This window comes from Mastomys coucha, unplaced genomic scaffold, assembly GCF_008632895.1.
Source record: "Mastomys coucha isolate ucsf_1 unplaced genomic scaffold, UCSF_Mcou_1 pScaffold6, whole genome shotgun sequence".
In the NCBI taxonomy this organism is placed as follows: Eukaryota; Metazoa; Chordata; class Mammalia; order Rodentia; family Muridae; genus Mastomys; species Mastomys coucha.
Window position 1 is genome coordinate 5,519,991 of NW_022196912.1, and position 11,933 is coordinate 5,531,923.

At 41.9% G+C, this 11,933-nt stretch overlaps 1 protein-coding gene across 1 annotated transcript in view; it reads right to left on the minus strand.

The window, feature by feature from the left end:
- Msh2 (mutS homolog 2) overlaps positions 1-11,933 on the minus strand; it is a 57,243-nt gene that overhangs the window by 40,473 nt on the left and 4,837 nt on the right. The window contains exons 2-6 of the mRNA XM_031355803.1: positions 10,841-10,995; positions 8,662-8,940; positions 7,706-7,852; positions 3,129-3,278; positions 2,294-2,427 (exon numbers count right to left, since the gene is read on the minus strand). Coding sequence (XP_031211663.1) covers positions 2,294-2,427; positions 3,129-3,278; positions 7,706-7,852; positions 8,662-8,940; positions 10,841-10,995 — 865 coding nt within the window. The remainder of the gene's footprint in view (positions 1-2,293; positions 2,428-3,128; positions 3,279-7,705; positions 7,853-8,661; positions 8,941-10,840; positions 10,996-11,933) is intronic.

Sequence of the window (11,933 nt, forward strand, 5' to 3'; positions counted from 1 at the left end):
CCCCGGGGGGGGGGGGGGGGGGGGGGGGGGGGGGGGGGGGGGGGGGGGGGGGGGAAGATGGGGGATGAGAACATAAAAGATATGCAAGTTGGGACCAGGTCTTGTGTGAGCTAATGGCTTGTATCAAACCAACTTATTAAAAATACAGCATCAGGCTAGAGAGATGCTCAGCGGTTGGTTAAGAGGTCCTGAGTTCAATTCCCAGCAACCACATGGTGACTTAAAACCATCTGTAATGGGACCTGATGCCCTTTTCTGGTGTATCTGAAGGGAGCAACAGCGTATTCATATACATAAAATAAGTAAATCTTTAAAAAAAAAAAGTTCAGTATCATCAGACAGCAGCAGCACACCCCTTCAATCCCAGCACTCAGGAGGCAGAGGCAGCATCTCTGAGTTTGAGGCCAGCACAATCTACTGTGCTGAGTGAGTTCTAGGATGGCTGAGGCTGCACAGAGAAATCCTGTCTTGAAACCCCCAGTCCCCAAAAAAGTACAGCATCCTTTCAGGGAAAAATGTGACAGGACCAGCAGGAGGCTACCTTGTAAAGGACTATATCATCAGGAAGCGATCCCAGGATATGTCAAGTGCACAGAGGCCATGAGACTGAGAATGATGGCCCTTTAGAGCAGACCTAGTGGTTTCTCAGGATCCAAGGCAGAAGCATCCTCAACGGCCGCAGGCCATTACTGGCCTTGCCAAGTATTCGTGGTTTTAGATAAAGAACTAGGTACCTTTTCCATAATATCAGGGCTTCAGGGAAAGCCCTAAAACCAGCCGTGCTCCCAACATAGGCACATATAAACAGATAAATGTTATTAAAAACAAACAAACAAACAAGGATAGGCTTGGGGTACACCTTTAATCCCAGTACTTGGAGACAGATGCAGGTGGCTCTCTGTCAGCCTGGTCTACAGAGCCAGTTCCAGGACAGCCAATCTCCATAGCAAGGAAACCCTGACTAAAAATATCAAAACAAAGATAAGAAACAAAACAAGGCTACACGGCATCCACCTTTGATCCCAGCTCTCTAGAGGCAAAGGAACGAACATCTTTAAGGAGTTTAAGGCCTGCCAAGCTCCACTCCAGCCAAGACTACAAAGTGAGAACCTGTCTCAAAAGCCAATAATAGTCTATCATTTCTTTAAAACCAGTGAAGGATGGAAGGTTGAATCAGCAGTTAAAAGCACTTGGCTGCTCTTACAGAAGAACCAGGCAAGGTTCCTACCACCAACGAGGCAGCTCAAAACCATCTAACTCCAGTCCAAGGATCTGATGTGCACTTCTGACTTCCAGACACCAGACATACCTATAGTACACATACATACACACAGGAAAACATTCATACACATAAAACAGATACATCTAAAAGCACAATTCTTTTTTTTTTTAAGGCTTATTCTTTTTCTTCCTTTTGTATTTTGAAGTCTTTGGGTAATTTTTAAAGATTTATTTATTATTATATGTAAGTACACTGTTGCTGTCTTCAGGTACACCAGAAGAGGGTGTCAGATCTCATTACGGATGGTTGTGAGCCACCAGTGGTTGCTGGGATTTGAACTCAGGACCTGTGGAAGAGCAGTCAGTGCTTTTAACCACTGAGCCATCTCTTCAGCCCCCACAGTGAAAGAAAAAAACTGAAGCTGCCCTACCCATGCTTCCCCAACAAGTGATAAATAAAAATAACTTAAAAAACAAAGAAACTGGGCTAGGGACAGAGCTCAGCACAACATCCTGAAAGAGTTTCCAATACTGCTTTAACCTCCAGGCACCATATAAACTGGGTGTGGTGGCAGAAGGACCAAAAGTTCAAAGTTAGGCAAGAGAGAAGCTCAGAGGATAAAGCCCCTCGCTGAGAAGCCTATTTGATGAGTTTGACCCCTGGAGCCTACATGAAGCTGGAAGAACGGATGCCACAAATGTATAATGAACACCTGTACATGCTCATGCTTCTGCCTGCCTCTCCCCCCCCCACACACACACCATAACAGAATAATTTTTTTTCTTTTCTTACTCTTTTTTTCTTTTTTTTTTTTTTTCCTGTTTTTCAAGACAAGAGTTTCCCTGTGTAGCCCAGGCTGGCCTGGAACTCACTCTGTAGACCAGGCTGGTAATTTTTTTGTTCTCATCCTCAACTAAATATTGAGTTCAGGGTCAACCAGGACTCCAAAACAAAACAATACAAAACAAAAACAAAATGAGTGTGAAATTGAGTATCAGAGTAAGTGGTATTCCCATACAGAATAAGAACAAGCTGCTCAAAGGCAGAAAAAGCACACACTAAAAGCCGTACCTCTCTTCTATCCTGTTTCTATCCATGAGCGGCTGTTTGATCCACTGGTTAACCAATCTTTGTCCTTGAGCAGTTTTGCATTTATTCAATAATGCAGCCAGAGACTGAGAGCCAGTGGTGTCTTCCACAGAACCCTAGAACACAAAAATACATACATAAACACACACACACACACACTCATCAGCAAAGACTAATAGGCCACGAAATACACTTTGGGCAAAAAGAATGAGTATTATTCTCCAAATATAAGCTGAGAACTGTTCACAAAAATGTTTCTAAGCTAAGACCAAATTTCAACCCATTTATCTGTATTTACAGAGGTCCACCTTGCCCTCAACCACACTGCTTGGTAACTACTGCCATTGTTCTCACCCTGACCAAAGTTTCCCTCCCCTGTCTCCTCCCAGTCCCTGTTCCCAGTTACTGAAGTTTTTAACCAAACTCAAAATAGAACTTTAAATCACTGCTACCATCACACAAAATTATCCAAAAAACTAGGACAAGTCGACATACATTACTTGAGGCTTGAAAAATGAAATACAATAGTTAAAAACAACTAGCTACAATGTTATAAAATACAGATCCCTTAACTAAGTCATTACTTGCAAAAGGAATTTTCTTATTTTAATTATTCAGTATTTTTAAGCCATGTTGTCTTTTTTTTTTAAAGATTTATTATTATAAATGAGTACACAGAAGAGGGTATCAGATTTCATTATGAGTGGTTGTGAGCCACCATGTGGTTGCTAGGATTTGAACTCACGACCTTCGGAAGAGCAGTCAGTGCTCTTACCCACTGAGCCATCTCACCAGCCCCACCATGTTGTCTTTTTACCTGGAAAAGGTTGAGGGCTCTAACAGCTGCTGTGTCCAACTTCATGTACTGGCTGAAGTCAAAAGTAGCCAGCTCAAACTGTCCAAAATTTGAATCATCTGATAAGAGTTCTAAAAACTTGATTACTGCAGACAATGATGAAACTGCAACCTAAAAGTAAAAATTTAAATAAGAGTTTCTACCATAAGACTAAATACTAGAAATGCAAACAAAAGTAAAAGAACAAAAGCTGGGCATGGAGGCATGTGCCTGGAATTCTAGTACGTGAGTGAAAGACCAGAACAGGCAAATCAAGAGCGCTGCCAGCCTGGAACGCATAGCAGCCTGTCTCTCACGACGGTGGGACAACTCAGTAGCTGAAGCACCTGCTCCCAAGGCTTGTGATCTGAGACTGATCCCTAGATCCACAGCAGGCAAAAAGAGCTCCCCAAAGTGTCCTGGCCTCCTGCACATGATGGAGCACCCTCACAACCATACACACATGCTCACATGATAATTAATATATACATATACGTGTGTAAACAAAGTGAAACCCACCATGCAAGGTGGCACAAGCCTTTAGTTACAGCAATTGAGAGGCAAAGGCATGGGGATCTGTGAATTCCAAGCCAGTCTAGACTACAGTGTGAGTTCCAGGCCAAACAAGAATATACAGTCATTCCCTGTCTCAAAAAGATGGAAAAAACCCAGTTGCTTACAAGTGTGAGACCCAGAGGGAAAATGGTTTACATCTCAAATTGACAAATGTTGGAGAGCTAGAATCTGTTCCCATGGAGACTGCCTGTTGGTTTTTTTTTGAGAAAAAGTTTCTCTGTGTAACCCTGACTATCCTGGAACTCACTATGGAGACAAGGCTGGCCTTGAACTCACAGAGATCCACCTGCCTCTGTCTCCCAAGTGCTGGGATTTAAGGTATGAGCCATCACTATCAGGCAAAGACTGTCTTTTTTGGGGGGTGGGAGGGTTGGGGAGAGGGTTAAAGACAGGGTTTCTCTTTGTAGCCCTGGCTGTCCTGGAACTCACTCTGTAGACCAGGCTGGCCTTGAACTCAAGAAATCCGCCTGCCTCTGCCTCCCAAGTGCTGGGACTAAAGGCGTGTGCACCACTGCCTGGCAAAGACTGCCTTTTATAAGAGATTTCTCCTGAGAAATAGCAGAATTTGTGGTGGGTTTTCCTTTTCTTTTCAAAACTCTGCTTCAGCAAGACGTGAAAAGAACAAGAGGCTATGGGAGCTCATCTGATTCCAGCCATGTGGAAAACAGGCACCAGGAAACCTCCACAGACCAGTCACAATGGATGAGGGTCACCAGAAACGTCCAGAGCCCAGGTCCAATCAAACACCTCCCATGGCTAGTGGATCATGCTGACAGACATGTACACTCACAGGAGGAGACCGCCAAGAGGTGAAGATCGAGCGGCTCATGCTGGACAAGATGACAGAGTCTGTCTAACCAAAGACTGCTCTGTGTCCTCACACACGAGTAAGATCGTGCCTGGAACATCCTCTGGAGAATATGGACTAACTGTCATGCAGTTCATAATGTTATGCTCATCTCTTTATCTTTTTTGTATAGATTATTTTTTGTATAGTTTTAATAAGTAAATATTTTTAGGTTGCAAAATTTGATCCTTCATCTTTAGATAATTAAGCCCCAAATTTCTGGTCTGGAAGAAATAAAGGTCATGTATCAGGTCTGTTAACGTCTTTTTACAACTTCTTTTTTCTTTTTGGATTTTGGAGACAGGGCTTCTCTGTGTAGCCTTGGCTATCCTGAGACATGTTCTGTGGTCCAGGCTGTCCTCCAACTCAGAACAGCCTCCCAAGTACGGGGCTTAAAGGTATGTGCCACCACCAGCAGCACTGGGCTTAAAGGTATGTGCCACCACCAGCAGCACTGGGCTTAAAAGGATGTGCCACCACCAGCAGCACGGGGTTTAAAGGTATGTGCCACCACCAGCAGCACTGGGCTTAAAGGTATATGCCACCACCAGCAGCACTGGGCTTAAAGGTATGTGCCACCACAAGCAGCACTGGGGCCTTTTTATACCTTCTAAAATACTGTTCATTAGTATTTACTTTCATTTATAAATAAACCACACCATATTTATTTCAATAGTATACATGAACAAGTAGAAAACCTGTCTCCAAAAACAAAATAGGAAAAACAGACAGAAAAATAGTCCTATAATTTATTTACATAAACAAACAGAAAAAGACAAACTAATCCATACTGTCAGAAGTCAGAACCAGGACCTTGCCCCGATGCAGATGAAGACAATAGGAAAATCTCAAAGTGGATCTCTTGAGTTTGAAGCAACCTGGTCTATAGAGTGAATTCCAGGATAGCCAGGGCTACACAGAAAAACCCTGCCTCAAATAAATATGTAATCTATATTCTACATTATTAATAGAAAATGAAAATTAAAACAGAAAGAAATTCAAGACATCAAGTAACAATAAGCACTGATTTAAATTATACTTGAGAACCAGCAAGATGTTTTACTGTCTGTCTTATAGTCCTGCCTGGAGCACAAGGCTGATGACAAGTTAACCAATGGAAACCACAGTAAGGACAGCTGCTTTCCCGGCCTCCACTCTCATGTCAGCAACCACACACACAAAGTAACAAGATATAAAATCTACTTGATGAGCCAGACATGGTAGCCTGTATAAACCCAGGACTCAGGATATGAAGGCAAGATCAAAAGTTCAAAGTCTACACAGCCAACTCAAGGCCATCTTGGGCTACACGAACCCTGTTTCAAATGAAACATACTGGTTCATTTTAATAGGCCTACTTTCTATCCTATATGGTAACTATATTCTAATTACCTGTGTCAAACTAATTAACATGTAAGATTGTCCAAAAATCATCTCCGATTACATCATCGGGAGGCAGACATCAGCCTTCTGTTTTGGTTATGAGACAGGGGCACACACTCCTGTCTTGGCCCAGGCTTGCTCTGATTAGTAATTCTCCTGCCTCAGCTTCCTAAGTGCTTGGACTACAGAAGTAAGCCACCATATCTAAGAAATTATTAACTAACAAGCAGCAGGGCACATGCTTTTAATCCCAGCACTCAGAAGGCAGGTAAATCTCTGTATGTTTAAGGCCAGCCTGGATTACAGTGTGCTCCTAGCCAGGCACAGTTATAGCATAAAACCTTGTCTCAAAAATAAAAGTAAACAAATACATAAAAAACCAAATCTCTACCAGCTTCTTTACATTTCCAGGAAGGAAGGAAATTTTCTAACCCCTGGGATTTTTATTCATCCTTATCAGGTTCTTATTTGCCTTTTGGAGGTAGTTTCGTTTAGCCAAGGATGTCCTCCAACTCAATATATATCTAAGACTGCCTCCATCTCCTACCCACACTGTTTTATATTCTCATTTAAATAAAAAAAAAAGCAGGGGCTGTAGAGATGGCTCAGCGGTTAAGACCACTGACTACTCTTCCAGAGGTCATGAGTTCAATTCCTAGTAACCACATGGTGGCTCACAACCATCTATAATGACATCTGATGTGTCTGAAGACAGCAACAGTGTATTCACATACATGAAATAAATAAATCTTTTTTAAAAAAAGGTAAACATACCTTTTATCACAAGTTTTATCACTTGCTAACCTCCAATAACAATCTTCCACTGCAGGCATATTTATACTTATTTAGCAAAGCATTCTCTCTCAAAAACGTTAAGTAATTCATGTAAGATTGCTGGAACTAGTGCACAACAAAGATGGGTCATGCAAGACTATGCCACATCCCCTACATAAGTGACAGTAATCAAGTTCTTTCACTGACAACTTTTTTCCTCCTCCTTGTAGAAACATGGTCTCATCACTCAGGATAGCCTCAAGTTTGCATCATTTACAAACTTGAACTTTTGATTCAATTTCTAACTGGTAAGATTACAGGCCTGCATATCAAGTTCATGTGTAATTTTAAACCCCTTCCACATATAAACTCTACAGATATGATCCACATAAATATGATTATGAGGTGGAGAAACAGCTCAGCAGATAAGAGCCTGTACTACTCTTCCAGAGAACCCAAGTTCACTTCTCAATTCCTACATAAGGTGGCTTTCATCCACCTGTTATTCTACCTCTAGGGGAATCCCATGTCTCTATCCACCAAGGGCAACATACTACCCCTACAACAAATACATAAATTAAAATAACAGTAAACATCTAAATATAAGGCTATAAGGTTGTATTTAAAATTTTCTAGTTATTTTCTTGATTTTTTTCCAAACTTTATTGTACATAAAATAGTATCAGAGATGCAGGGTTTAGATTTCAAAATGAGTATGACAGAAGTATGGCCAATGAGGAAGCTCAGCGGAAGCCCCTCCCACCAAGCCTGAACATGACCCCAGGGTTCACACAGTGGGAGTAGAAATCCTTTCCTGAAAGTTGTTCCCACATCCACCTGCTCACTGTGGTGTGCATTCATGCACATTCATGAGCACAGGCGCACACACACAAGAAATAAATGCACTTTTTAAAGTGACTGAATCAGCTTTTAAAAGCATCACTATTGTGATATAAGCACACATCCATAACCCACAGACCTGATTCTCCATCTCTGGTAAGACAGCACTATTTATCTGGTCTCCTTTTTTGCCTTTCAATAACCGGTTGAGATCCTGATAAATGTCTTTAGTGGAAAAGTCGGCTCTCTTTCTTTCTGTGATAAGAATCCCTCCTCTCTGGATAACCTGTTTATAGGAAAGATTTCAAATTATTTTGAGGAAATCAATGAGGAAAGGAAATGTCTAACATTCTAGTGCATAAAATAATGACAGCCTAGACTACTAGTATGTACCAAATTTTGTTACAAGTCCTTAGGAACAACTTTTAAATCTAAGAACTCAGGAGGAGCCACCATATGGTTGCAGGGAATTGCACTCAGGACTTTTGGAAGAGCAGCCAGTGCTTTTAACTGCTGAGCCATCTCTTCCAGTAGAGCAAAGCTTATACAAACACTTGTCATGATGACTTAAGAATGCCAAATTCTGCTGGGCAGTGGTGGCGCACACCTTTAATCTCAGCACCTGGGAGGCAGAGGCAGGTGGATTTCTGAGTTCAAGGCTAGCCTGGTCTACAAGGATAGCCAAGGCTATACAGAGAAACTCTGTCTCAAAAAAAACAAAAAACCGCCAAGAGGTGGTGGCGCACGCCTTTAATCCCAGCACCTGGGAGGCAGAGGCAGGTGGATTTCTGAGTTTGAGGCCAGCCTGGTCTACAGAGTGAGTTCCAGGACAGTCAGGCTACACAGAGAAAACTTGTCTCAAAAAACCAAAAAAAAAAAAAAAGAAAAAAAATCAAAACAAACAACAACAAAAATACATCATTTTAATTAGAATTAAAACTGATTGTTTTTCTCCCATAAAAGAAAATCACCATCAGCTGGAACCGCAGCTCAGTGGCAGAGCACTGGCCTACCATTCGAGAGGTCCTAGGTTTAAGTGAATACAGGGGAAGGAGTATTTTTAATTAAAGATGTTCCTAGACTGAATGCCCTTACCTGCCTCAGTTTCCCCATGTCTCCAGTAGTCTCTCCTCCTGGTAAAACACATTCCTTTGGTCCAATCTGAATCAGAAGAGCCTCGAGATTGGAGAACTGATCATTATCAGGGAACTCACACAAGCCTAGCTTTCTCTGGATGGAATCTACATACCCAACTCCAACCTGTCTTTGACCATCAACCATGGACATTTTAATACCCATAATGCCAACAGAAGCTGCCATGTCATTGTTACCAAACAGGATGTCTTCAAACTGAGAAAGATTGCCGGGAGAAGCCTGTGCAAAAACAAACAGTTTTTAAGAAAGAGTGAACATATTTAAATTCTGCAAATGAATAATTATCCAAATGATCCATTTTGTATTTTCTTACAAAAACATGCTAGTCAGTATATTTTCAATTATTATTACACGTGCTATAAGAACCCTGTCTTCCTTTTGCAGCTGCCGATTTCTCCAGAGACAGGCTTCCCTTGAAGCTTGGCCAGACTAATAATAATGATGACAGTATGCTACTGTAGCTTCCTGAGCACAGGGATTACAGGCACACATCGCCTTGCCTGGCTATGCTTTTCTAACACTTAGGTACACCTAAAAGCCGTTCTGCTGCTGGGCAATGGTGGCACTCAGGAGGCAGAGGGAGGCAGATCTCTGTGGTTTGAGGCCAGCCTGGTCCACAGAATGAGTTCCAGGACAGCCAGGACCATACAGAGAAACTATTCTGCCAAGCTGATTTTCAAGGCTCCCAGCAAGGAGAGACTGAGGTAAAATGACAGAGTCCCATCAAGGCCAGCCTGGGCCGCTGGAAGATGCTACCTTAAAAACCAAAGCATCCCTCAGGCTTATGTGACTCTACACAGCTCATTAAAGGTATGGACTGAGAAATGTGCACAGTCACAAATGTTCCTGACATACTTCAGCTATAGAGAAGGCAAAGGCAGGTGTGGCAGAGCATTTCTGTAATCACTCAGCCCTGGAGAACGGAGGCAGGATGACGGGTGACACCACACTGAACTTGTTCTAAGAAAATTAAAAAAGAAAAAATAGCTTCCTTTAATCCCTCAACTTGGAAAGCTGAGTTAGGCATTTTTCTTTGTTTTTTGTTGTTTGTCTTTGGCTTTCAAAACAGGGTTTCTCTGTGTAGCCCTCCATCTATAGACCAGGCTAGTCCAGATCAACCTGCCTATGCCTCCCAAGTGACAGCCATTCTCCAAGGACTGCCAAGAATCCTAGGCCATCCTGCACTGAGGACACAGTGAGACCTTGCCTCCAAAAAAAACAAAAAACAACAACAAAAAAAAAAAAACTAAAAACAAAAAACTAGAGGAGAAAGACAGCGCAGAGATTAAGAACACTGGGTGCTCTTCTAGAATCTAGCTCACAGAAAGTTCACAAGTCTAAGTAACTCCAATCCTAAGGGATCCAAGGCCCTCTCCTCTGGACTCCTTCCTCCAGCAACAGGCACGAAAGTGGTACACAGACAGACATGCAGACCTAATACACATAAAAAGAAGTAATTTTCTAATTAAAAAATAAATAAAACCAGGCTAGAGAGATGACTCAGAGGTTAAAAGCACTGACTGTTCTTCCAGAGGTCCTGAGTTCAAATCCCAGAAACCACATGGTGGCTCACAACCATCTGTAATGAGATCTGATGCCCTCTTCTGGAGTGTCTGAAGAAGGCAATGGTGACTCACATACATGAAATAGATAAATAAATCTTTAAAAATAAACAAATAAATAAATAAAACCAATCTTTTTAAAACTATAATATTTATGTCCAGGTTATCATCTTCTGTTGTATTTTAGGAACAGTGAAACAAGGTTCAGCGTGTTAGAAACATTTTATAAAGACTACTGAATTTCTAAATTGTGATTAAACTGTTACTTTTAGAAACCCAGCACTGTTATCAAAGTTTCTCAAAGCATTTTGCTATCACAACCTAGTTAATATAGTAAAACATGCACTGGATTTAATTTTCTAAAACATTCAAAAGGAAGATAATTACCTTAAATGTTGCTGGGCAGTGGTGGTGTATGCCTTTAATCCCAGCACTTGGGAGGCAGAGGCAGGAGGATTTCTGAGTTCGAGGCCAGCCTCATCTACAGAGTGAGTTCCAGGACACCCAGGGCTACACAGAGAAACCCTGTCTCGAAAAACCAAAAAAAAAAAAATTACCTTAAATGCTAAATACCAATCGTTCTCCTTAGACGCCTTATTTCCAGCTTTATTCTTATAAACTTCAACTCGATACTGACGAACCAGAAGAAGATCTTTCACAAAAGACTCAAAATTCATCTTGCTAAGCACAACACTCGGCAGTGTCTTTGTCCCTAAGGCAATCAACAAATACACAAAATTAAATGTTAAAGATGAGGATTTGAGGTAATGCATGTTTGAGAACATCACAAATTAGCCCAAACTTGTATTCCCTCAGCAAGCCAACCTTTCAACCAACTGCTGAATGAACAAACACTACATATGCACAATGGAGCACACCAGCAGTCTAGCCACTTGGAAGTCTGAGGCAGGGGGATAACTTCAGATCAGGAGTTTGAGGGCAGCCCAGACCAAATAGCAAGATACTGTCTCAAAACAAGTATGCATGGGGTCATCAAGGTACCTGTGAGCTAAAGCTTGGTACTCTGGGGTCAAGCACCTGGACCTTCCAGGTGGAAGGAAAGACCTAATCCCTGCATATCTATTGCGCGGTGTTCGCCCATACACATAACAAACAAAGAGATGAATAAAAATAATTTATGAGATGGGTGTGGTGGCCCTTTGGATGAAGAGGCAGGAGACTCTCTATGACTTCCAGAACAGCCAGGGATGTTACCAAGAGAAACCCTGTCTCAGAAAAAATAAATAAATAAATAAAAACAAAAACAAAAACAGAAAGCAAATTCCTTTGCCGGGCAGTGGTGGTGCACTACTTTAATCCCAGCACCCGGGAAGCAAAGGCCAGCCTGGTGTACCGAATGAGTTCCAGGATGGCCAACGCTACACAGAGAAACCCTGTCTCAAAAAAAACAAAAACAAAATAAGTACATTTACAAAGTACTCTGGAGATCTGAAAATGAAACTGCTCAGGGCTGGGGTTGTGCTCATGTTTGACATCCTGGTTGTCTTGTCAGCAATTCAACACAAACAACACCTCGACACGCTCCACTCAGAACTCTAGACTCAAACAACACCTTGTCACACTCCACTCACAGAACTCTAGACTCAAACAACACCTAACCACGCTCCATTCACAGAACTCTAGACTCAA